This window comes from Podarcis melisellensis, assembly GCF_964234715.1.
Source record: "Podarcis melisellensis genome assembly, chromosome: 2".
NCBI lineage: Eukaryota > Metazoa > Chordata > Lepidosauria > Squamata > Lacertidae > Podarcis > Podarcis melisellensis.
In genome coordinates this window covers 11,153,487-11,179,006 of record NC_138529.1, presented here as the reverse complement: position 1 = coordinate 11,179,006, position 25,520 = coordinate 11,153,487, and the positions used below count along the sequence as shown (strand labels likewise).

General features: G+C 46.7%; 1 protein-coding gene across 2 annotated transcripts in view; it reads right to left on the bottom strand.

Moving 5' to 3' along the window:
* Positions 1–7,460: 7,460 nt before the first annotated feature.
* The window catches only part of LOC309362849 (protein mono-ADP-ribosyltransferase TIPARP-like), a 197,996-nt gene continuing 179,936 nt past the window's right edge, over positions 7,461–25,520 (bottom strand). Inside the window, exons 2-9 of one of the 2 annotated variants that reach the window (XM_081898780.1) lie at positions 22,548–24,197; positions 20,556–20,735; positions 18,697–18,825; positions 15,427–16,090; positions 13,350–13,521; positions 11,628–11,815; positions 9,386–9,640; positions 7,461–7,980 (exon numbers count right to left, since the gene is read on the bottom strand). In XM_081898780.1, coding sequence (XP_081754906.1) covers positions 7,551–7,980; positions 9,386–9,640; positions 11,628–11,815; positions 13,350–13,521; positions 15,427–15,761 — 1,380 coding nt within the window. In that variant the 5' untranslated portion in view covers positions 15,762–16,090; positions 18,697–18,825; positions 20,556–20,735; positions 22,548–24,197 and the 3' untranslated portion in view covers positions 7,461–7,550. Of the gene's footprint in view, positions 7,981–9,385; positions 9,641–11,627; positions 11,816–13,349; positions 13,522–15,426; positions 16,091–18,696; positions 18,826–20,555; positions 21,867–22,547; positions 24,198–25,520 lie in introns of both variants that reach the window. The other variant, XM_081898781.1, reaches the window with a different exon arrangement.

Here is a 25,520-nt window from a genome sequence, read left to right as displayed (position 1 = left end):
GATTGGGCCGGATCCGGCCCCCGGGCCTTAGTTTACCTACCCCGCTAGGGCATGGAAAAGATGCCTGTGCCTTTAATAGGCCTGCGCCTGTAAACATCCAGAATGTTTACTGGGGGTGATAAAAGAGGTCTTTGTTTCCCCACTCAGGAGTGGGATGGCCCCATGGGGAGGGAGTCCTCTTGTAGCAGGTGGATGCTTGGATGGTCAGACAATATGCTTCCAACCTGTTCATGCCTCTCCTTACAACACTGCTGCTGCCCACTTTCTGTTCTATTTGCTTAATATTATTTTAAAAGTCGGTTGAGAGTTCCACCTGCAGTTGTCCCACCTCCTTCTGCATCTGGCCCTGCCCACCACGGAAACCCAGAAGGTTGTCCATGAGGAAACACGAGACTCCCTTTAGCCCACAGTGAAAAGAAACAAACGTATTTCAACACCCTGTTTGTAACATAAGGACCCCATCTGGAAGCACCCTTACACAAAACTATAAAGTATTGTGTTCAGTGAGACCGTCTCCCTAGTAAGCGTGCCCAGAATTGTGGGCACTTCTGACTGTGTGGCTATAGCTGAATATCTGACCCACTTCCCAAATACCTACAGATGATGTGTGCAATCCAATCCATTTTAGATGGCTCAAAAAACCACTGTTTTATAGCATGGTTTGCTTGGATTGATCACATTATGCCACATAATATAAAGAGGCAGGGGGAGAGAACCTCAGGCCTGGGGGCTGAAGGCACTTCTCCCAGTATTTTGGGTGTCAACACTCTTTAAAGCTAACACCATCCCCTGGCCCGACTCCGCAACCTCCTCAAGTGATTCTGGCCTGGCTGAAATGTACCCTCTAACTGCGGCAAAGGCTTGCCTGGATTGAGACTGGAGAAGCAAATGGGTGTCCGTAGAACCCTCTGACTTCTGCACGGCTGAAGTGCAGCCACATCTGAAGGAAAGAGTCACCTCCACTGTCGCACCTGCTTTTGCATCCGGTCCTCCCCATCACTGGAACATGGCCCCCAGAAGGAAATGTGGCCCTTTCTGGCTGATAAAGGTTCCCCACTCAACTCTGACGGCAGCCGCCCAGACAGATAAAATCTGTTCCAGAAGCTGCCTCCTTTCGTTGGGTTGCATGTTTACAAAGCAGGATGCCATCACAATGTGGGGAAATTGTACGACCTGGGCAGAATTGCTGCAGCAAAATGTCTGCAGCTTGCCATGAATGGGGAACAGAAGCTGGCCAAGTGTGTCTGTGGGGGGTGGGGTGGGGGGTGGATAGCCAAAACAAGACTTAGGAAAGGATGCATTTATCCTGCTCAAGGTCCTTTTCCCACCCTGCACTGGCAACCACAGTCACATCCCACAACACTGCCCACCGCAGGAAGGTCGTTACTGTGGTCTCTGTGGCTCCTCCTGTCTCTTTCTGCCATATGGACAACTTAAAAAAACAACAACAAACAGTTCCCCAGGGGCTGGATCTATTTCTGGATATTCCCTGTAGGCGTCTTTGCATGCAACACAGGAATTTGGGCAGAGAGACAAAGATGGATGTCACTGTCACGAGAGCTGTGTGTATTGAAATCCTGTTGCACTTCATAGGGAAATTCCAGAGGCAAGATTATTTTGGCTGCCCATTGATTCTGAAGGCAGCAAGAAGCCGGCATTTGAAAGGATATTGTAGGCATGGCTATCAAGTGGTTGCCACCTATGTAGGCTTGCTTGCAACCCTTCCCCTGTAAGATTCAATCCAGTGCCTTAAAGCAGCTGAATGAAGGGAGAGACTTGGCTTTCCAGTGTGAACATTCCGGGTATGTTCGCATTAACACTCCCACTGCTAGATTTTGAAGTTATCTTCATGTGACGTTAGCCACAATCTCTATTGATTCTGCAGCTTCTCAACAAATATTGCTGTTGGATGCAGTCTTCCCCCACCAGTTTCAGTCCAAGCAAACTTAAGCAACATTCACTTCATACTTCAGAATTGAATGAACATTTGTGACAGCCGTTGCACATGTGCGGATAAGTGTGCAGGCAAAGATAGCTTCATGAATAGGAGTTCTGTGCGGGTTGTAAGGGGCAGGGAACCCAAAAAGGCCATGTGAGTTGGGTGACGAGGTCTCTGTCCCCCTCTCTGGTGTGAACAACATTGTGCAAATGGGGCTTGAAATGCGGTGGGCAGAGTGGAGGACCTTCGCGAATGTGAACATATACCTTGTCTCCCAGCGTGGAATGGTCTGTTTTGGTTCGGGGCGATGAGTACCTTCCCCCTGCTAAAAGGCATTACTTAGTTGTTGGTGTGTTCATGCAACAAATGGAGCCAAAATCAGTCCAGTCCCTTCTAGCAACATGTTATTTGCACACAGACTGTATGCAAGGGCATCAGAATTAGACGCTGCATGTTATGTGTGACGAACAGCATGTGCGTACAGATCAGCACACATGTTGAATGTAATGTGTGAACAGCCTTAAGCGAACAGGGCCTTAAGGGGGACACAGAAGTCCAGAACGGCAATTGGAAAGGGCCCCAATCTAACCCTCTCTGAAGCCTCTATCTGCCAAGGCCACTCCCCACAGTCTGTGGGATATTATGAAACCAGAAGGGGAGGAGGGGAGGAGGCAGCTGGCAGGGCCAGGAAGGAGCCTTGTGTTGAGTTATCAGCTCCTCACAAGGCATCCGCCTTCCTAACTTCCTGTGCAACTGGTTGACAGGCTTCTGCGGCAGTTATTCCTAAGCCAGACGCTTCCCCCCACCAACAGTCAGGATCCCCCAGAGACAGACCCAGCTGAATATCCTCACCGCATCATGAAGCTCTGGGGGCAGAGGTGCCAGGAGGGGCTGGGGATAGAGACCCTCACCCATCAACATGTATACATGTCCTTGCAGCAGAAACAGAAAAAAAATCCTTAGGCCTATAGTCCTATGCATACTTGGGAGTAAGTCCACAAAACAATAACTACATACGGTAAATCAATGAGACTTACTTCTGAGTAGACATGTTTATGAGTGGCCAGGTCCTAATTCTTTCCTAGGGTTGGCAGCTCTGTTCCTGAAATATGGCGTTTGCAGCTTTCCGAACCGCACGGAAAGGGGGACATTACGCCAGATAGAGTAGCTTCTGCCACCATTGCATTAAGCACGAGAGCAGAAGCCATTTATTTACTGTATTTTTTGCTCTATAAGACTCACTTTTTCCCTCCTAAAAAGTAAGGGGAAATGTGTGTGCGTCTTATGGAGCGAATGCAGGCTGCGCAGCTATCCCAGAAGCCAGAACAGCAAGAGGGATTGCTGCTTTCGCTGCACAGCGATCCCTCTTGCTGTTCTGGCTTCTGAGATTCAGAATATTTTTTTTCTTGTTTTCCTCCTCCAAAAACTAGATCTCTTGTGGTCTGGTGCATCTTATAGAGCGAAAAATACGGTATTTATTGAATTTATATACCGCCCTATACCCGGGGGTCTCAGGGCGGTTCACAGAATAAAATCAAGATATAAAACCACAAAATAAATGATAAAAATAAAAACAGCAACCCAATAGTCGCCCCCCCCCCCACAAAAACACATTTTAAAAGGGCATAGGATGCAAATCAGGTCAACCAAAGGCCTGGTTAAAAAGGAATGTTTTTGCCTGATGCCTAAAGGTGCATAATGAAGGCGACAGGCAAACTTCCCTGGGGAGAGCAGTCCAAAGATGGGGAGCCACTGCAGAGAAGGCCCCGTTCTCGTGTTGCCACCCTCCGGACCTCTTGAGGAGGAGGCACACGAAGGAGGGCCTCAGAAGGTGATCTCAGGGTCTGGGTAGGTTCATATGGAAAGAGGCGGTCCTTGAGGTATTGCGGTCCTGAGCCGTTTGAGGCTTTATAGGTCAAAACCAGCACTTTGAACTAGGCCCGGAAACTAATTGTTAGCCAGTTCAGTCAGACCAGGATAGGTGTAATATGCTAAAGCCATCTTGCTCAGGTGAGCAACCTGGCCGTTGAATTCTGCACTAGCTGAATTTCCAAACCATCTTCAGAGGCCATACTAAAACAACAAGAAGAAAAAAATCCTTTCTGTTCAACTTGTAAAGTTGTACGAACCCACGTCGGATCTGGAGCGGACAATCCTGCTCCTCGGTTTTTTCTAAGTGCTAGAATTCATTGGCTTCCGCTGCTCCCTTTGGCTCAGAATCCAGCAGACCAGAGTCCTTGAGAAAATACTTGAATCCCTCCCCCTGCATTCAGTTCCTCACCCTTGCCCTTAGACCCCAGACACCTACACAATCCTTGAAGACTTTTCGTCTAGCACTGCCAACTTTGTTGTTGGTCTCCACCCCTGTGCTTTTAACAGCAGTGGGTTCTGCAGATACTGGCAGAGGCTGGCGCTTATTCACACCATGTGGTGCTTTCAAGTGCCCCATCTAAGCAGGACAACCAGGAGGGAGCCCCTCCAAGCAAAACACCACATTTTGATGTAAGTGAAGCGCTACATCTTTCCAGCCAAAGAATGGCCCCTCTGTAAGACTGTTGTCTCCCTCGTCTAAAATTACCCAACTTTGCTTTTCATTTAAAAAGTGACTTGGGTTGATTACTGCAGAGAATGCCGTTGTTGAAAGAGCACGAGCACACTAGGCTGTTATATGTTTTTCCTCCTCCTCTCTGGGAGGTTCCCTGGAATGGTGTGACCTGGCAACCTTATCAGCAAAATGAGCCGGGGTGAGAGGGTGCGCAGAGCTCAGACTGCCTCCCAAGACCTACTAGACATTTACAAGGCTAAAATACTACCCAGTCCTTGCTGGCTACACCAGTTACCAGGGTGATTCTGTGCCATATTTAAAGAGTTGGTGATCATCTTTAAAGCCTAAACATTAGCAGGTTAGCTGAAGAACAACCTACATTAGGTGCAGAGAACCTTTGGCACTCCAAATGTTGCTGAACTAGAATTCCCATCATCCCTGGCCAATAGCCACGCTTGCTGGGAGTTGTAGTAGCAGTATCTGGAGCAGTGGCAGAGCTTTAAAATTTCAGTAGTATCCTGCGCCCTGCCAAAATTTAATTTTCCCCCCCTCTATAGTTTGTCATTGTTGTGGCACCCTCTTGGCTCAACGCCCAGTGCGGGCAACCGGCTGTGCTCCCCTAAATCTGCCTCTGAGAGTCAAAGGTTCCCCACACCTAGTTTAAAGCTATACAAAAGTGCCCAGGCTCTGACCTTGGCCACAGAAGCCTTGCTTGCAGGCGCATCGATAAGCTCCACCAGACAGGCTAGTCTAAGAAACAGGGCCTTTTCAGTGGTTGCCCCATCACTGTGGAACTCTCTCCAACAAGACATGCATCTAGCTCCCTTGCTGGTCCTGCTCCAACAGGTCTTAAAGACTTTGCCACTTCAGTTTGCTTTAACTGGATAGAGTTGGTGGTCTGATATCTATGGTGTGCGGGTATTTTTGGATGGTTTAACTGCTTTATATCTTACGTTTTATTTTATTTTTTTATGATTTTAACTGTGAACTAACCTGAGGGGGCCTCTCGCCCTGAAAGGAAGTATCAAGATACCTAAATAAATATAGAATACTAAGGAGCTTGCAAGTTAGAACTCGCGGACAGGGAAGGTGCCTCCAGACTGTCACAGTTTTGTAGGATGGATTCAAATGCATACCAGGAACTTTAGGCTTGCACAATTAAAAGTGGATTAAAGGCTCTCTTGACCTAATGCAACAAATTCATTTTTTCCAAAGATAACTGACTTTTTGCTGTTAGGAAAGTAAAAGGTAAATGCAGTGAAAAGTGTAGAATTAATGGATTATTAATAGAAAGGCATAGAAACACCCCCAAGCAAATCAGAATGAATGCTCATTGATTGTTGTGTTGTATAATCTCTCCGCAAAAAAAAAAAAAAAATCAGACCAACTGCTTAACAAAGAGGGGATATAATCTATTCTCCTGTGTAAACTTTGTTCATGCAAATCAGGATGGATGCTGAATAAACAGGTTATGTGGAGGAGCCTGAGAGGGCATCAATAGCAGCAGGGAGATTTGGGGAAGTGGGCTGGTGGTAGTGCGATAAAAAGATAATACTGATCAATACATGATTTGTGTCTGTATTTTCAAGATAAAAATATATAAACACTGGACAAATTACACATTTAAAACATTGGCATCTTTGGCTCATCTCGTTATCTTTGGGACAAAAAACTTGAATGACATCAGAAAAAAAGGCACAAGAAAAGATACAAATATATTAGTGTTCAAATTCCACATTTTACACAATGGCATCTTGGGCTAGCCTCAAGTCCAAACGGAGTGTATGGGCCATAAAATGGCAAATGCAATTCAGTTTAAAGAAGTGTAAAGTGCATCAGATTGCTGGGACAAATAATAATAATAATAATAATAATAATAATAATAATAATAATAAGTGCTTTAAGAAAAAATTGTGCTGGCACTCACCATGAAGTTGTTACAGTAAGTACCACAGGTGTCAGTACTGCGTACTCTTGGAAGTACCCCCAGGAAAAAAGCACTGATAATAGCAACAATTTCACATTAAGGCTCATGGGGTCTGAATAGGCAATGCCTAGCAGAGTCATCAACCGTTTAGATATGACCAGTCTTTGAAACACAATTTTCCTAATGGTGAAGGAAAGAAAACCTGGCATGGAGTTGGCTGTGCTGACCCTCCTGATGTTGTTGGGACTCCAGCTCCCATCAACCTTGACCATTGGCCATGCTGCATGAGGCTGATGGGACTTGAGGTCCAGCAATACCTGCGAGGTCACTTGTTCCCCAACCCAGTTTTTTGGTTTCCTCTCCAAGAGCTAAGGCACAAGTTATGGTCAGTCAAATCATGTGTTACCACCTGTTGGGGAGGCATGTTTGATTAAAGATACACCAGAGGTCAAGGGTTTAAAATACTCCCTCACCCACCCAACGAGGGCTTCAACTGCACGTTGTAAATACAGTACAGTGGTACCTTGGGTTACATACGCTTCAGGTTACATACACTTCCGGTTTCAGACTCTGCTAACCCAGAAATAGTGTTTCAGGTTAAGTTTCCTTCAGGTTAAGTTTGTTAAGTTCAGGTTAACTTTGCTTCAGGATGAGAACAGAAATCATGCTCCGGTGGCGTGGCAGCAGCAGGAGGCCCCATTAGCTAAAGTGGTGCTTCAGGTTAAGAACAGTTTCAGGTTAAGAATGGACCTCCGGAACGAATTAAGTACTTAACCCGAGGTACCACTGTAAATTCCTGCCAACCTAGCAGTTCGAAAGCACGTCAAAGTGCAAGTAGATAAATAGGTACCGCTCCGGCGGGAAGGCAAACGTTGTTTCCGTGCGCTGCTCTGGTTCGCCAGAAGCGGCTTAGTCATGCTGGCCACATGACCCAGAAGCTGTACGCCGGCTCCCTCGGCCAATAAAGCAAGATGAGCGCTGCAACCCCAGAGTTGGCCACAACTGGACCTAATGGTCAGGGGTCCCTTTACCTTTACCTTACCACTGTAAAGGAAAAACTAGCCTTACTGAGTCATGTACTTCTGACCCAAAGTACAGACCGTCGCAGCAGAAGAGATGTAGAGGAGGAGAGGCTCTTCTCACATATCCACAGCTACAGGTGTCTTCACTTCCTTGTAGCGAATCAGGAAGTAGGGGTAGCACTGGCAGCTTCTGAAGATGACAAAAATGTGTGGGTCACGGACACAATCTGTGCAGGAGTCAAAATGGGGGGGAGTTTGCTTTAAACATGGGTGGCCTCTCCACCAGCGACCAGTCAGCACTTTGGCCAGGAACATGTGACGCACATTGTTATTGGCTGCTAAGGCGTAGGTGTTTGAGTAGGAGGCATCCCTAGCAAAGTAAACACCCCGGCCAAAAACTGCGCCATGGACTGATCCTGCCAGGTCGGGGTTAAAGTTGCTTATGCAAATAGACTTGATCCGAGATGCAGCTGTGCCGTGAAAGAGATGTCTCTCCACTGAGGGATGCTCCTTTTCTGAGCGTACCTGGAACATGAGCCTCTTCTGCCTGATTTGAAAGAGAGAGAAAAAGAAAAGTGGATCATTTTATTTCGTTTTAATTATTTATTAATAAAAACGGTCTATACACAGCGGTGTCATAAAAATATATCACAGTGCAATGGATGCCAGGCCAAGACCAGCCAGTCCCCATGGAAGGAAGAAGCCTCGGCCAAAGAAGATAAAGAAGAAGATTGGCAAAATAAATTATTGAACTATGCAGGGCAAATTACCGTATTTTTCGCACCATAGGACGCACCGGACAATAGGACGCACCTTGTTTTAGAGGGGGGAGAACAAGAAAAAAAAACCTCTCCCTCTCTGCCCAGCGCCCCTTCAGCAAAGCGGCAGGAGGCGCTGCACAGAGAGGGGGAGAATTTCCCCCCTCTTCTTTTCCCCCTCTAAAACAAGGTGCCGTTTAAGGTGCGTTCAGACGCCTTCAGGCAGCTACCTTGGAAGCCTGGAGAGCGAGAGGGGTTGGTGCACACTGACCCCTCTCACTCTCCAGGCTTCAGGTTCCTTTCGACCTGCTCTTTGGGGCTGGCGGGGGGAAGCCCACCACCAGCCCCAAAGAGCAGGTCGGGGAGCAGCGGAAAGGCGCGCGGCTATAGAGGCTCCTGCCATAGCCGCATGTCACCTCTCCAGCCAGGAAAGGGTCGTGGGGGGGGCGGGCTTCTTTAGCCCTGTGCGCGCTCTCCCAGCTGGAGAGGTGGCGCGCAGCTATAGAGGCTCCTGCCATATCTGCGTGTCACCTCTCCGGCTGGGAGAGGGTAAGTGGGGCTTCTTTAGCCCTGCGCGCGCTCTCCCGGCTGGAGAGATGGCGCGCGGCTATAGAAGCTCCTGCCATAGCCACATGTCACCTCTCCAGCCGGGAGAGGGTCGCGGGGGGAGCCCCACGCGCACTCTCCCGGCTGGAGAAATGGTGCGCGGCTAAAGAGGCTTCTGCAATGGCTGCGTGTCACCTCTCCAGCTGGGAGAGGGTAAGCGGGGCTTCTTTAGCCCCAAGCACGCTCTCCCAGCTGGAGAGGTGGCGCGCGGCTATAGAGGCTCCTGCCATAGCCGCGCGTCACCTCTCCAGCCAGCAGAGGGTCACGGGGCTATGCTGTCTTCGCTCCATAGGACGCGCACACATTCCCCCTTCATTTCTGAAGGGGAAAAAGTGCGTCCTATGGTGCGAAAAATACGGTATTAAAAAAAAGTAAGGTTACCAGATTCCCTGTTTCCTGGGGACATTCCCCAGATTTACAAGTCAGTCCCCTGAGGGAGGGGGCTCAGAGGCTTTGTGGGTTCCAAGGGAAGACTTCAAGGGGACCATTGTACCATATTAGCAACTCCTGCTATATGAGGCAAACCAAACTCGCTGGCCTGCACTAGGAAAGCATTACTGTATGTGGTGTGTATACTAGGCTCCTCACCTCATATACATATCCCAGAGTTGGTCATTGCGTATGCGGTAGATAGCCAGCACCAACGCCTGATCCTCGGGCAACTTGGCATGGAACAGCTTCCTCACCATCTGATGGGCTACTTCTGACAGAGTCACTTCTGCCATTGTGAAAGAAGAGCCCCCTTGAGGCGGCGGGACGCAGGCCGCAGGATAAGGCCCACAGAACAAATCCAGAGGATCTTCTCCTGCGAGAGCCAAAGTGGTCAGGGGTGGAGCAAGCGACCTGGAAGGGGAAAAGGACAAAGGAACAGGATCAACTGCCTCTGGTTCTGCCCTGTTTGCAGGCAGACCCCTATATTTTAATAGAGGGGTGGGAGAGAGAGGGCGAGGGAGAGGGGGAGAGAGAGGCGACTGTGCAAACTTATTATTGACCAGCTGATCTCACTCACACAAACACTTTCTCATTCAACGTCACGAATTGCACTAACTCAGTGGTTCCCAATGGTCCTTGTGACCTGCCTGTGGCAGCATTCACATAACAAAAACTACCATAGAGATACCAGAATTTTCATAAGGAGGGAGTCCATGGCTTGGTTTTTGAAAAACAACGGGGTCCATAGTATTTAGCTAACTGGGAACCTCTGCACTGATTAAGTCACCCCAAACATTTGATTGGTTTTGAAGCAATGAACTGGGGAACTTCCTCAGGGGTCAAGAAATCTTGGCCGAGTGCATCTCTCTCACCTCTGCCCATTCTCTCTCCCAGTTTGCCACTCGCTTAGTGTTTTCCTACACCAACGCCCCCTTCCAAACACTTATCTAGCTCCACCAAGCCTTCTATCTCCCTCAGCCCCTCCCTAACCTCTGGCTGCCCCACTGCTCCTGCAACATTAGGGCCACTCAACCAATCACTGATGGTGGCTTCACCAGCATCACAAAGCTCCTTAGCATATTACAGGTCAGATGTATGTATTATCTACTTTTAATGTTGTGTGGCTTATCCAATGCATGGCTGCACTCCAAAATCTAGACATGCATCCCACACCAATCTTCCGTTTGCCCAGACCATGGCAATTCATGAGTGTGGGTCTTACATACCAGTGGGACTGTGCAGTCCAAACACACATGGAAATCAAAACAACCTTGCTCCCCACAATACATACTTTAAAAAAGGTGGGGGACCTTTTTCAAGCCGAAGGGCCATATTCCCTCTTAAAAGACCCTCTGGGGGCCGCACAGTGGTGGACGGGGTCAGAGCCAAAATTGAGCAGAGCAACAGTTGTGGCTCTTACTTTTGTAGTGGGAGCTACATTCTAGCTATGCAGAAGTCAGGTTTACACACACAAACACAGATACCCCTCTCCAGCCAAGCAAGCAAAAAGCATGATCACACTTCAAGGACACATTCCAGCCAAGCAAAACACAGAGCAGGGCTGCTGAGGAGCACAGCTTAGGAAGAGTTTCAAAGCCTAGTCAGAGAAGCTTAGAAGGCTGCATCCAGCTCCTGGGCCCAAGGTTCCTCACTCCTGTTTTAAAAAGATAAAAGGTAAAAAGTAAAGGACCCTTGGTCAAAGGCAACTATGGGGTTGCAGTGCTCATCTCGAGGGAACCGGTGTTTGTCAACAGACACCTTTCCAGGTCATGGGGTCAGGATGATTAAACCTCTTCTGGCACAACGAAACATTGCGACGGAAGCCAGAGAGCATGGAAACACCATGGAAACACTTTCTGCCGCAGTGGTACCTATTTATCTACTTGCACTGGCATGCTTTCGAACTGCTAGGTTGGCAGGATCTGGGACCGAGCAACGGGAGCTCAACCTGTCGCAGGGATTCGAGCCGCCGACCTTCTGATTGGCAAGCCCAAGAGGCTCAGTGGTTTAGACCACAGCGCCACCCGCGTACCCTTTAAAAAGGTACCTGTAACTCAGTACATGTAACTCAGTGTCAGAACTCACCATAACTGCCTCCCTTGTTCTCTTATAATGGCAATGGTGCCCACCTGAGAGGTAATGGAACTGAGTTCTGGTGAGTTTGGGCTGAAAAAAATGCCCTGCCTGTACTAAGTTCCTAATACTATACCATTTTCTTAAATTTCTTCAGGGGTTAAGTTTTTTTTTTAAAGTTACAATCAGAACTCTAAGTTCTTCACTAGTTAACTTGCACATCAGCAACATCCTTACACAAAAATATACAGTGTTCTGCAGAAGGATTAGACATGTGCTCTTCGGTCCAGAAACTCTGAAGAGGAAGATCTGGGTCCAAACTCACCGCAAGAGGCGCACGGTAACGTCAGCTGAGCGCCAGACGGGTCGGAACGTGATGTCACGGGTGAAGCCCATCTTTACGTTGCGCTGGACAAACTGTTTGAGGTCTACATTGTAGATTTGATCTTGCACACGGAAGGCATGGTTCCACATGCCCCGCTCGAAAGCAGCGATGAGTTCCTGTGCGATAGGCTATGGAGAGAAAACACCAGAATTCCTCCCATCCTCCAGAACAGGTGTTTTTTCAAACTTTCTACGCTCGGGGCCCACCTGAGGTGGATGAAAATAACCGAGGCCCACCAGATACAAAATCGTGGCACAGAGGAAAAAAGCCCGTCACAGAATGGTGACAGGTAGATGCAGAGTTTTGAATAATCAGCTGCCAATTACTAACTTCACTTTCTACGGAAGCCCTACACAAATCCAGAGCGCAGTTCCTAAGACCTTCTTTCTGGCAACTCCCGCAGTCAAGCTGGTGCCAAACGTCTTGTTCTGCTTTCACAGTATCAGCGAGGCCAAGAGAGAAGGGGCTTGTCTTCAGGGCAGCCCAGGACCTCCACACACACTAGCCAGTCTTGAGCCTTGAGGATGTCTCTTCTGTGTTGCTAACCTAGCGGTTTGACTTCACCCTCCATTGTCTCTTGAGACAGATGGATGAGAACAACAACAATCTTTTTGGATATTGCTAAGTTCTTTTGCCACAGCATTTTCCTTGCAGCAAGGAGTTCCCTCACTTGGCTTTCCTCAAGCCAAATTCAGACATTTGCTCTGGAGGCAAATGTGAATCAACCTCCCTTTTACAGGTGGAATTTGGTGATCCAGAGAAGCTCTAATTGAATACTTTTTTTCTTTTATATTTCCCCCCCTTCTCATCCCTACATGCCTCTCAATGTATTTTCACCCATCTCCTGTAATGTACTCTCCCATTCTCCTCTCACAAACAACTTGTACCTTATCCACAGATAAGGTTTCTTTCATCCCTCCTTCCTGCTCCTTTCAGTCACTTCTTCCTCCTAGACAGCTTTCCTCTCTTATTCCTTTCTCTTTCCAATTAATGTAATAATAATAAATATTAACCTTTTATCTCACTTTGCAATTTCTTTTGATACTTCCTCTGGCTCTTTTCCCCTCAGGTGAGGGAACTCTCCAGAACTGCTCTGTCTCCGGGCCACTTTTACTCAGTTGCCGGTGCTGACGTTGGCGCAACCAAAATGTTATGACACAGCTAGGGGGCAAGGTGGGTTGTGGCGCTGAGGCCCACCTGAAAGCGGTCCGAGGTCCTCCTGCCCTGACCCACCATTTGAGAAACACTATCCAGGCACACCAGACCACATTCAAAGGTTCTTATTAGCATGACTATGCTAGACCCTGAGGTCAATTCTTGGGGTTTTCCTCACATCACATTAATGTAATGTACACAATGTATAAGGAAAATCTTAGGAAAGCCCGTTATAAAACACACCTGCCCAACTTGTTGACTATCCTCCCAGCTAGGCACAATACAGTGGAGCTTGCATAGCCCCATTTGAAGCCATCGTTTTGAAAACAATTTTTCTAGGTTTGTCATGAAATTGCACAGTAATTGAAGTACCCCAAATCTGGCTGATTTCAACAGGACTTAAGTGTGCCCGTTACCCTCCCAGTTAATTTTAGAGGGTGATAAAAGGAAACCAAACAATGAGATGGCACCATAATCAATTTTTTTGGTATCTCTGGATCCTCTTACCTCATCGTATTCCAGCCAATGGCAACTTTCATTGTAGTAAACCTTCCACTCTGTAAAGAGGTAGGGACTGCAATCAGGGCGGCTGCTGTTGGACAGTCGCCTTACTTGGTCATACAGCAGTATCGGTGAGAGAGTCATGGTGTTAAAGTTTAAGAAATACGCGTTGCCTCTCCTGCAAGGGAATGAAGGTAACCATCACCAGAGGGCGAGGATCTACGGTTGCCAACTGACAGGAGGGGAATGCCTGGCTTTGCTCTTTCGCCTTTAACTTGATTTACTGAAAACAGCTGGTGAAGCATTTCACCGCATGGGTAATGGTATTTTTTTATATAAGTATCTTCATCAAGTTTAAAAAAACAACACCTTCATATCAAACTGCTGTAAAAACTAGTAGAAGAGTTGCTAAAAAGTTATTAACCCTTATTCACAAGCTCACTCAGAGCTCCACTTCTAACTTAGAAAATACTCACCTAAATATACATTCCCGTTGGTGATTCTTAGCAAGAGTGAATTCTGTGGTGTGAGATAATGCCACGGTACTGTGCCCTACGCACTGTCTTCAGTCGCGCTGACGGGTGCCAACAAGTCTTCGCTATAGTACATGTGCAACATGTACCTTGCCTTGGTGTAGCTTCACCTCCTTGCTGAAAGCTATTCTGTACCACACACTCAATGAGAGCAAAGTTGTCTATTGGGATCTTTCCTATTTCTTCTGGGATCCGTCCATTAAAAGACCCATACACTGCAGATGTCCCTACCTTTTCGATGCATATTATAAAGTCATCGGCTTTGCGGGCTATAAATAGTTATTTGGCCCTACCAAAAACAAAAAGAAAAAAGTTCCTCCTATTTGGTCCAGTTGTCTATATTTCCATGGGAGATGCATTTCTCATGCTAGTCTTTTTGGAAGCTGTCCCACACTTAATGCCATGTGCTGCCTCTTGAACCTTTATGACTGATTCACACTGGCACGACTAACACGCCAGACGAGATTAAACAAGGTTATTACAACAAAATACAAATAAAAAACGACAGTTAAAGGCAGAATCAAAACACACAATTGAGAGCTAAATGTTCTGTAAAGGGCCTGGAGAAATACTGTAAACGGTCTTTGGCTTACAGAAAAAAATCTAGAAATTCCGCATCAGGTGAACCTCCCTAGAGACAGGATGTCACTATTAGTGCCACTAGGGAAGTGTACACATTATATCTCTGAAGCACATTCAAAGCTCAGTCTTTTCTGCAAAGAATTCTGGGCACTGTAGTTTACCAGTCAGAGAGTTACAATTCCCAACAGCCTTTAAAAAACTACAGCACCCAGAGTTCTTTGAGAGGGGAGATGTGTTTCAAAAGTGTAGTGGCTCCCTACCATATCTAGGTGCACCCGAAGAACAGACTCTAATGTAATGGCAGGCGGATATGGAGGTAAGCGATCCTTCAGGGATTCTGGGCGGCTAAACATCCATACAATCTAAATTGTGTCCAGCTAAACATCCAGCTAAACATCCATACAAGTCTAAATTATGTCCAGAAGGCACACAAATGGTAGTGATAGGCAACTTTCCTTTTTCAAGAAACCACTGAAAAGTGTTTGAAGTGCTGTTTCCCTGGAACACACTTTGAAAACCCGAGACACCTAAATTTTACAAGTACAGTGGTACCTCAGGTTACATACGCTTCAGGTTACATACGCTCCGCTAACCCAGAAATAGTGCTTCAGGTTAAGAACTTTGCTTCAGGATGAGAACAGAAATTGTGTTCCGGCGGTAGCGGGAGGCCCCATTAGCTAAAGTGGTGCTTCAGGTTAAGAACAGACCTCCAGAACGAATTAAGTACCACTGTATGGATGCCAGGATTTCAACCTGCCCTTACCATAATCCCTGCCCCATAATGACGGATGTGAAGGAAGCAAGGCTGATTTCTTAGTGAGCACTGAAGGACAGGCATTCCCTTTTATCAATTGCTTCACAAGTTCTGGGGCAGAACCCAGGGATCGCAAGTACGTTCCGGAGTTGAACCTGGCTCTGGGGATCTTTCCGACCGAAAGCTGAAAGGAGAAAGATGTTATGGTCCTTACCTGTCCCTCAGTTGCGCCGTGGGGAATTCCTGATTACAGTAGAGCTTCTCCAGATGATGCTGAGCTGAGAAACTGAAACTAAGCCACACTTTGTCTTTCTGGCGGCGCCACTGCCAGTGGTAGGGGAACGGGGTGTGATGGCAAGGGCACTTCTCCTGCAAGTAGCAGCAGCCTAGCAGAAAGTTGTCGCAGATCGGCACGCCGTTCTTCTGATGGACGTGATATAGCGGGGCTTCGTCTGCGCCAGATAGCTTCAGGATTGTAATGTCCAGCAACTCATCCTTCAAGAAGGTGAGGCCCCGCTCAGACACAGAGGACTCTGCACTTTCTGCCATCTGGGTTCAATTGAACTGCAGGATCCAAAGTGCACACAGGCTAACACCAGCCAGGCCCCCTGGGAGAAGGTTCTTGCTTTTATCTCTAACATAAAAGATAAAATATCTCGCCGCCGCTCATTGTACGTACCAATCCCGTTTTTTAATACCAGGCAGATCCAGTGACTTAACGAAACATGCCTCCACTCTGGAAGTAAGTTTTACTTTCACTTTCTCATTCAGTTGCTTGAGAGCAGCTTGTATCTTTCCAAGCGAGGTGCTTAGAGAGGCTACTGGTTTGCTCTCTCTGCTGTTTCTGTGCATGGCACACAGAAACGTAGCAGGTGAGGCTTAAAAATAGAGAGAGGTGATAATAATAATATAATCACCATTATCATCAGTTCCCTCATTCATGCTCAGCCCCACTCACCTCACAGAGTGTTGGTTGTGGGGGGAGGAAGGGAAAGGAAAATGTTAGCCGCTTTGAGACTTCTTCGGGTAGTGATAAAGCGGGATATCAAATCCAAACTCTTCTTCTTCTTCATGTCACTGCAAATTGTATGGGGTGGGAATCCAATGTAGGATTCAGATTTTATGGGCTTGTCCATATTTGAGCATTATTTACCTTTTAATCCACTCCCCAACCCCATATTCAAATTAGACCAGAGTAATCCACTCTGACACATATTTGAATTTGGATATGAGAAGCAAGCCAGGTCTTTCCTGTTCCTATCAGTAGGTGGCTCCACTTTTTTTTTGTCCCTGCCTCCTCATTTGTTCATTTTATTATATCAATAAAGTCCTGTATGCAGATAGCTGTGCGGGTATGTTGGTATTTTTTCCCCTGCCCAAGAAATGTGCCAAAGCACACAGTCAGGCAATTGTAAATATGCTTGTACAGTCTGTTACGGAAATTACGGGGGGGGGGGGGGGAGGGACACATCTTTAAAGTTAAATATTACAAATATTATGCCTGAATATATCCTTCCAACTTGACAGCTCAGGGAAGTCATCTAGCTTTAAAAATAAGAAAGCTATTTTCCCCTTGCAAAAGGACTCCAGGAAGTTCTCAGAGGTGACAATTGCTGGGCTCATTGTTAGCCAAAGGAAGCCAAATCTCATCACCTGACTCGCCTCAGGCTCCAGACATGCAAAGGAACTTCTATTGTACTTTTGGGTGGTGGGTACTTAAGACATATTTGTCTATGCTAATCTTATACCTGAGTCTTGCCCAGCCATGTCTGCTTATGCTAATCTTTTACCAAGGACTTGTCTGGACATGTTTGCCAAGGTTAACCCCTCCCCTTCGAACTGTATTCTGGGATGTGGTGGGAAAGTTTTAAAAGTCTTTGTCACCCCATCCTCGGGGTTCAAAATTTGCTCTTCGAACCTATTGCGCAATAAACTTTGGTCTACAGCTATTTGCTCCAGTTGGCTGGACTCCTTCCTTTATTCTGCAGGGACCCGCGGGCTCTGACCAACGAGCTGGGTGACTGAGCAGCCTCACACCTAGATTTTCCCCCTGTAACAAGTCATACCTTGGAGGTCGAATGGAATCCGTTCCAGAAGCCCGTTTCGACTTCCAAAGCATTTGGAAACCAAACCACGGCTTCTGATTGGCTGCAGGAAGCTCCTGCAGCCAACCGGAAGCCGCAGAAGCCTTATCAGACGTTCGGGTTCCAAAGAATGTTCGCAATCCAGAGCACTCACTTCTAGGTTTGCAGCATTCGGAAGCCAAAACATCCGAGTACCAGGGCGTTCGGTATTCAACGTATGACTGGATGTTTTTTGGGGTGAGTGCAAACCAGAGGGATCAAAAGAAAATATTTTATAAAAGGCTAAGCTCCTGAGTAGCATGTTGGGCGGGGGGAATGAAAGCAATTGTAAATTCTCAGTACAGTGGTACCTCAGGTTAAGTACTTAATTTGTTCTGGAGGTCCATTCTTAACCTGAAACTGTTCTTAATCTGAGGCACCACTTTAGCTAATGGGGCCTCCTGCTGCTGCTGCTGCTGTGCCACCGGAGCGTGATTTCTGTTCTCATCCTGAAGCAAAGTTCTTAACCCGAGGTACTATTTCTGGGTTAGCGGAGTCTGTAACCTGAAGCGTAGGTAACCTGAAGTGTATGTAACCCGAGGTACCACTGTACATATTTGATGTATAAAGTTTTTGGTGTTTTCCAATACGTTAATGTGTTGACTGAGCATCTTCAGTCCTCAATGAGCTAGCTCTCTCTCTCTCTCTCTCTCTCTCTGTGTGTGTGAGAGAGAGAGAGAGATAGGCGCTGACTCCATGGGGCCTGAGGGGGCCCGAGCCCCCTCAAAAATTCATTTGGGGGGGGCTCTGCCCCCCAATAATTTAAGAAAATTATTAGTTATATTATGCTTTGTAAAATCACAAAATTATGTTGGTATTTTTTATTTTCCTTGTTTGACGATAGTTACCTTTTAAAATACCCCATCAACAATCTCGCGGGGCTGGCGTCAGCCCCGCGAGAAGCGGGGATTCCCCCTAGCTCATTAATATTCACCACCCACGGCGGCAGCCAATCGGCTGCCGCAAAGGGCGGGCCCTCACAGATTCACTTAAGGTCGGGGCAGCCCGGGGCTCGCCCCTTTCGTTCCCCCAGCAGCAGCGGTTTGGAGGTCTTGGCCCCCCCCAATATTTTTTATAAGTCGGTATGGGCCCCCGCCCCCCCAATATTTTTTATAAGTCGGCGCCCCTGGTGTGTGAAGTGCACAGGAGCAAGAGCCCATCCACTTCCCCCATGTGCTATGGAAGAATGACTCCACAGCAGAGGAGCAGGTATGAGATCATCATTCCCCCAATTTCATGCTGGGGCCCTTTAGCACCAAGAGATTCATTCCCCATAATCAGCTGGCCTTTTGAGAGTTGTTCCACACGGCAGTATAATACAGTGCTATATTATTATTTTATTTCTCATATTTATATACCACCTTTATCTTCCAATGATCCCAAGGTGGAGTGGATGGTTCTCCTCCCCATTTCATCCTCACAACAGCCCTGTGAGGTAGGTTAGGCTAAGAGATGGTGACAGGTCCAAGGTCATCCAGTGAGCTTCATGGCTGAGTGGGGGAAAAGAAAGGGAAATCAGCAATAAAACTGGGGAACATGAACTGACTAATGAACAGACGAATAATTATTTATTCACCATTAGTACCAGCTATGCAGACAAGTTATTTTCAATGGGACCACTATGTAGGGAAAGGGTTAAGTACATCACATGATTCCTCCCACTACTGCAATTTAACCAGGACGGGAGAAACTGATATAAAGGCTACGTTATTTAGAAAGGGAAGAGTTAGGAATTATTGCTAGAGAAGAGAGATGAACCATAGAGAAGAATGTCTACAGGCCAGAATTAGTGAGAATCTTGAAATATGGGTCCCCCCAACAAAATTCAAAATTTGGCTTTGTAATTCAGAATTTATGTGATGTGATTTACCCGTATTTTTCGCTCTATAAGACGCACCAGACCACAAGACGCACCTAGTTTTTGGAGGAGGAAAACAAGAAAAAATATATTCTGAATCTCAGAAGCCAGAACAGCAAGAGGGATCGCTGTGCAGTGAAAGCAGCAATCCCTCTTGCTGTTCTGGCTTCTGGGATAGCTGCACAGCCTGCATTCGCTCCATAAGACGCACACACATTTCCCCTTACTTTTTAGGAGGGAAAAAGTGAGTCTTATATAGAAAAAAATACGGTAATTTGATGTGATTGGCCAGTTAATAAAAAATATTTTTTTAAAAAAGAGAATAGCAACAAGAGATGATCTCTAAACCTGACAAAAATGCACAACTATTCTATTGAGCTTAAAAACAAAAGGTTGGATTTGTTGATATTTTGGGGTGGAGGAGGGGCTGGAAGCTGAAAAGGGAAAACATGAGAAGGGGCTGTTTTGTTCATCATGCAGATACCCTATAAAAAGTCAAAAAAATAAAATGCAGCTATTCCACAGTAAATGACCAGAGTGGAAGCAGCCCTTTCATGGAGATTCAAGGAGGAAGAGTCATTCCCGCTACCCCACAATAGACTGCAATGCCCCCGCTTCCCAGCTTTGATTTTTTAAAAAAAGAATAAGGGTTTGTTCATATTGTTGTTTCACGCAGCTAGTCCTGCATCTCCATTGATTCTCAGTTGACCATATGATAGTTCACTTCCAAATCACTGCTTTCCCTCACTTTTCCTTTCCTCGGTCTGGATTTTCTTGTACCAGAGATACTCTGAAAAGGAGAGAGTTTGAGAGAATCAGGATTGAGGGTGGAGAAAGTGAGGGAAGGCAGCGATTTGGAGGAGAATGCCATATGGATAATGGAGAATTAATATACAGGAAATTTAAAAGGTAAAAGGACCCCTGACCATTAGGTCCAGTCGTGGCCGACTCTGGGGTTGTGGCGCTCATCTCGCTTTACTGGCCGAGGGAGCCGGGTCATGTGGCCAGCATGACTAAGCCACTTCTGGCGAACCAGAGCAGTGCACGGAAACACCGTTTACCTTCCCACCGGAGCGGTACCTATTTATTTACTTGCACTTTGATGTGCTTTCGAACTGCTAGGTTGGCAGGAGCAGCGACTGAGCAATGGGAGCTCACCCCGTCACAGGGATTCGAACCACCGACCTTCTGATTGGCAAGTCCTAGGCTCTGTGGTTTAACAGGAAACTTACTACCCACAATAAACAAGTACGGATGAGCCCCAAGTTTCTACGATTTACAGAAATAAAAATATGTGGCAAAATGTACAGAGACTATTGTCTGTGCAATAAACTAGCCTGCTCCCCACCTTTGTTGTTTTACTTCGCAACTTCCCCTGGAAAAGTTCTTCCAGACATCTATGCTCCCTTTGTTAATGTTTCTTGTATACTTGGAATTACCCTGGGATCTTCCAGCTGGGGTTATGTTTTTTGAGTGTGTGCTAAAATCTAAGCATGGCCAGATGCTAGAGCAACACTTTCCAGAAGCTTGGGTATTTCCTCACTGTAAAAAGCATGAGAAACACCAGCAGCCACACCATTCTTGGTTGTTAAGTGGGAGCAACAGTCTTATTTTTCTAACTCATTGTGCAATCGACCCCACCGAACTTATTCCATTTTGCAATCTAGTGGCACTATTGGCAAAGCTGCTTGTCCTGGCTTGCACTTGTCCCCTCCCCACAACATCCTCTTTCAGTGAAGACGAAGCCAATTCTGCAGGTGCCTCAACCATACGCAGTACATTTTTGTCAAGTACTGTCCTTATTTGCTAACTCAATTATTTCTAAAAAGCTAGATTAAGTTTCTCCCAAACCATAGCAGTCCTGTTCTTTCTCAGATGGCTTCACTGTGTGAGGTTTCTACCTGCTGGTTTGTAGCAATCTTGAGAGTTTCCATTGTACATATGCAAGCTAACGTAGCGCTACAGTCTCACCTAACAATATCTTAAAGATTGACAGATTGGGGAAAATCTTTTGAGGAGTAGAGCTCTGTGAATGACATGGGCTTATGGAAGCTTATGCCATAGTAAATCTGCTGACATTTAAAGTAACACACAAGTCTGTTACTGCTTTTCCTGCAACCGCTTGGCTGTATAAAATGTAAAGGTAAAGGACCCCTGACAGTTAAGTCCAGTCGTGAACAACTCTGGGGTTACGGCGCTCATTTCGCTTTACAGGCCAAGGGAGGCGTTGTTTGTTCACAGACAGTTTTTCTGGGTCATGTGGCCAGCATGACTAAGCCGCTTCTGGCACAATGGAACAACGAAACCAGAGCAGCACACGGAAACGCCGTTTACCTTCCCGCCAGAGCGGTACCTCTTTATCTACTTGCACTTTTGGGTGTGCTTTTGAACTGCTAGGTTGGCAGGAGCTGGGACTGAGCAACGGGAGCTCACTCTGTCATGGGGATTTGAACTGCCGTTCTTCTGATCGGCAAGCCCAAGAGGCTCAGTGGTTTAGACCACAGCGCCATTAATTTAAAGTACATTTCCCACATCTCAAAGAATCCTGAGAATTATAGTTTATTCTTCACAGAGCCACAATTCCTAGCACTCTCAACAAACTATAGTTCCCAATGTGCTTAGGGAGAAGTCATGTTCTTTAAATGTATAGTGGGTGTGCATCCCGTATCACATCTATCCAGTGGCGTAGCGTGAGGGGTGCAGGGGGGGCCGGCCGCACCAGGCGCAACATCTGGGGGGTAGGGTTAGGGGGCGCAAATCCACGGGTTAGGGGGCGCAAATCCACGGGTTAGGGGGCGCAAATTACTTGCCTTGCCCCGGGTGCTGACAACCCACGCTACGCCACTGCATCTATCCCAAAGGAACTCATTGGAAAGCTGCTTCAAATTGAGTCAGACTATTGTTCTTTCCAGCCTGGGACTGTCCACAAGGGCTGGCAACAAGTTCCCAGGGTTTCAGGCAGGAGACATTCCAAACACTACCTGCAGATTGACTCTGGGACCTTTGCAAAGCAGATGCTCTTATGCTGAGTTATGGCCCATCTGCAACTTGAATTAAAGCTTATGATGCTCTTAGGGCTGGTATATAATCTCACCTCCCTCCATTACCTGGCTGCTACTCTCACCATTAGCTCTTTAAAAGTGGAGTCATTCTGCTATGGAGCTCTTAGCACAGAAATGGTAGTGAGCTCTTAAGGCTCCAATTGTAACCTAACCCCAGTTACCTGGGACTAAGTTTCATTTAATTCAAAACACTTCTGAGTAGACCTGGTTAGAATTATGCTGCTGCAACGTAAAGGCAGAAATTAAATCAGAATTGAGTAAAATTGACAAGCAATTTCTCATTGCACCTGACCTTTAGTTTGCCTTCAAACTGTAGCAGGACTTCAGAGCTGACGGGAAGAAAGGCCATCAATGTAACTGAAATAAAAAATTGGTAAGTATTTCCTGCCCACATCCCTGTAATAGCTTTACAGTTTTTGTGCAAAACTGGGTAAAATTGCTGAGCCTTTCACAAGTTTTTCTTGCCTTCTCTTTCTGTGAGCAGTGACAACAATGGGATGCAGGAGGTCTTCTAGGAAAAGGGAGAGGTCAGTCAGAATTGCCTCAACACTGGTGTTTTGTTTAGTTTTTACAGGGAAAAGGTTGCCCGATTGAAGTGCCCGTAAATGGCAGCAGGGGTGAGAGGAGGGGTTAGGTTTCTCTAGCTTATTTCTCTCTTCTGAAGAATTCTAGTGAGTGCATGAAGACTAAAATTAAGCTCTGAATCAGGCTAGCGCTAAAAATCCCTTTTTACTGCTGCTGTTGCAATAGCATTTCCAAGAATCCAGGGATAGCTCATGGGGCTTTCTCTCTGCAGTTAAAGCCGTCTGCCCTCTGGTGGTTGATTTCCAGGTGAACTCTTGCAGTGGCTCCTGTGGAGAGAGCTGCTAAGCTTCGGATTTGTAGGGCAAGAAGGGTTTGGCCTGTTTGGTATTTGTACTAAAGCCCTTTAAAAAGTGGCAGGAGGTGGCGGTGGCGGCAGGGAGCAGAATGCCTAGCTCAGGTTTTAGGTCATTTTCACACATTGCAGGAGAAATGGCCCCAAGCCCATCTCTCACTATTTGCATGTGTAATAATAATAATAATAATAATTTATTATTTGTACCCCGCCCATCTGGCTGGGTTCCACAAAGACCAAAAATACACTAAGATGTCACACATTAAAAACTTCCCTGAACAGGGCTGCCTTAAGATGTCTTCTGAAAAAAATTTTTTGTCAGGTAGTTGTTTATCTCTTTGACATCTGATGGGAGGATGTTCCACAGGGTGGGTGCCACTACCGAGAAGGCCCTCTGCCTGGTTCCCTGTAGCTTTGCTTCTCACAATGAGGGAATCGCCAGAAGGCCCTCGGCGCTGGACCTCAGCGTCCGGGCAGAACGATGGGGGTGGAGACGCTCCTTCAGGTATACTGGGCCTGTGAATGAATGCTGCTAGCGCTGATCAGAAGACAAAATGGATATATAATGCACATTTTAGCCAGTGAACAGTTTACAGAAAGCAGAAATGTGACATGCTTTGGTATGTTGTGTAATCACTGGTGGTTGGTGCCCACTGGACCTGGCAGGGCTGCTGGGAAGTCACAGAATGTGGCTAGTGAGGTCCCAGGGGTATGCCAAGTTCTGATTTTTTTTTCCTCCATCCTTTTCCCTTGTGAAGGACCCAACTAAACTGAAATATGTCTTACTTTGGTTTAGAAGGGGTCCCTGCTGTCATAGTTGCTTCTCTGCTGGGAGAAACGTTGTGTGGATTCCACCTGTTCTGATTCTCTCCTTATCCTCCTCCTCTGCAAAGAAACAGTGGCTTTATCAACACTTTGCAGTTTTATTACCGCTTAACACCCAAGTCAGTGACCTTGGTTCAGAAGGGATTCCTGCTGTCGCCATTTCTAGTGTGGGTTCATTGCACAATAACTGTACGTTGCTCACGGGTAAGCCGCTGTTCTCATCAACTTGAGCAGTGTTTCCTAGCAAGAGAACAGCCATGCAACATGGTGGGTGTTTGCGCAGAAGTAAGTCACACTGTGTTAAATGGGGCTTATGCCTATGCAAGCGCACACAGAATTGCAGTCTTTACCCCACACGTTTAAAACATGCCAGCTTCTTGGGAGAAAAGCAATGACAAACCTAGACAGCATCTTAAAAAGCAGAGACATCACCTTGCCAACGAAGGTCCGTATAGTTAAAGCTATGGTTTTCCCAGTAGTAATGTATGGAAGTGAGAGCTGGACCATAAAGAAGGCTGATCGCCGAAGAATTGATGTTTTTGAATTATGGTGCTGGAGGAGACTCTTAAGAGTCCCATGGACTGCAAGAAGATCAAACCTATCCATTCTGAAGGAAATCAGCCGTAAGCGCTCACTGGAAGGACAGATTGTGAAGCTGAGGCTCCAATGCTTTGGCCACCTCAGGAGAAGAGAAGACTCCCTGGAAAAGACCCTGATGTTGGGAAAGATGGAGGGCACAAGGAGAAGGGGACAACAGAGGACGAGATGGTTGGACAGTGTTCTCGAAGCTACCAGCATGAGTTTGACCAAACTGCAGGAGGCAGTGGAATACAGGAGGGAGTGCCTGGCGTGCTCTGGTCCATGGGGTCACAAAGAGTCGGACACAACTAAACGACTAAACAACAACACCCCACACCCTCTTTTATTAATTTGGACACTCAAAAAAGAGGGAGGATTCTGCAGCCCTAAAAATCATTCGCTCTCTTTTAAAAATGTGGGGAAGCGCAACAGTTATGTGAATGTATGAATATTGTTGTGTGGTGATAGTTTTTTTCTTGAAGAAAACACAAGGTGCCTAACATGTCACTTCATGCACAGCAACAACATTTCTTTCTCTGGGTTCTTTTTGCTTAACTCCCAGCCGGACAGATCCTCCAAGTGTGCGTATTTTCCAGGGACAGTCCCAGATTTACAGAAGCCATCCTAGCTTCTGATTTCTGAATCTCCCACTTTTCCTTAGGGCATCCCTATATTCATGACTGTGAGTGGCCGCCGAGACCATATAACACTGGTCCTGAAAGACCTACATTGGCTCCCTCAGTACGTTTCCAAGCACAATTCAAAGTGTTGGTGCTGACCTTTAAAGCCCTAGGCAGCCTCAGCCCAGTATACCTGAAGGAGCGTCTCCTCCCCCATCATCCAGCCTGGACACTGAGGTCCAGCTCCGAGGGTCATCTGGCAGTTGCCTCACTGCAAGAAATAAGGTTACAGGGAACCAGGCAGAGGGCCTTCTCGGTAGTGGTGCCTGCCCTGTGAAACACCCTCCCATCAGATATCAAGGCA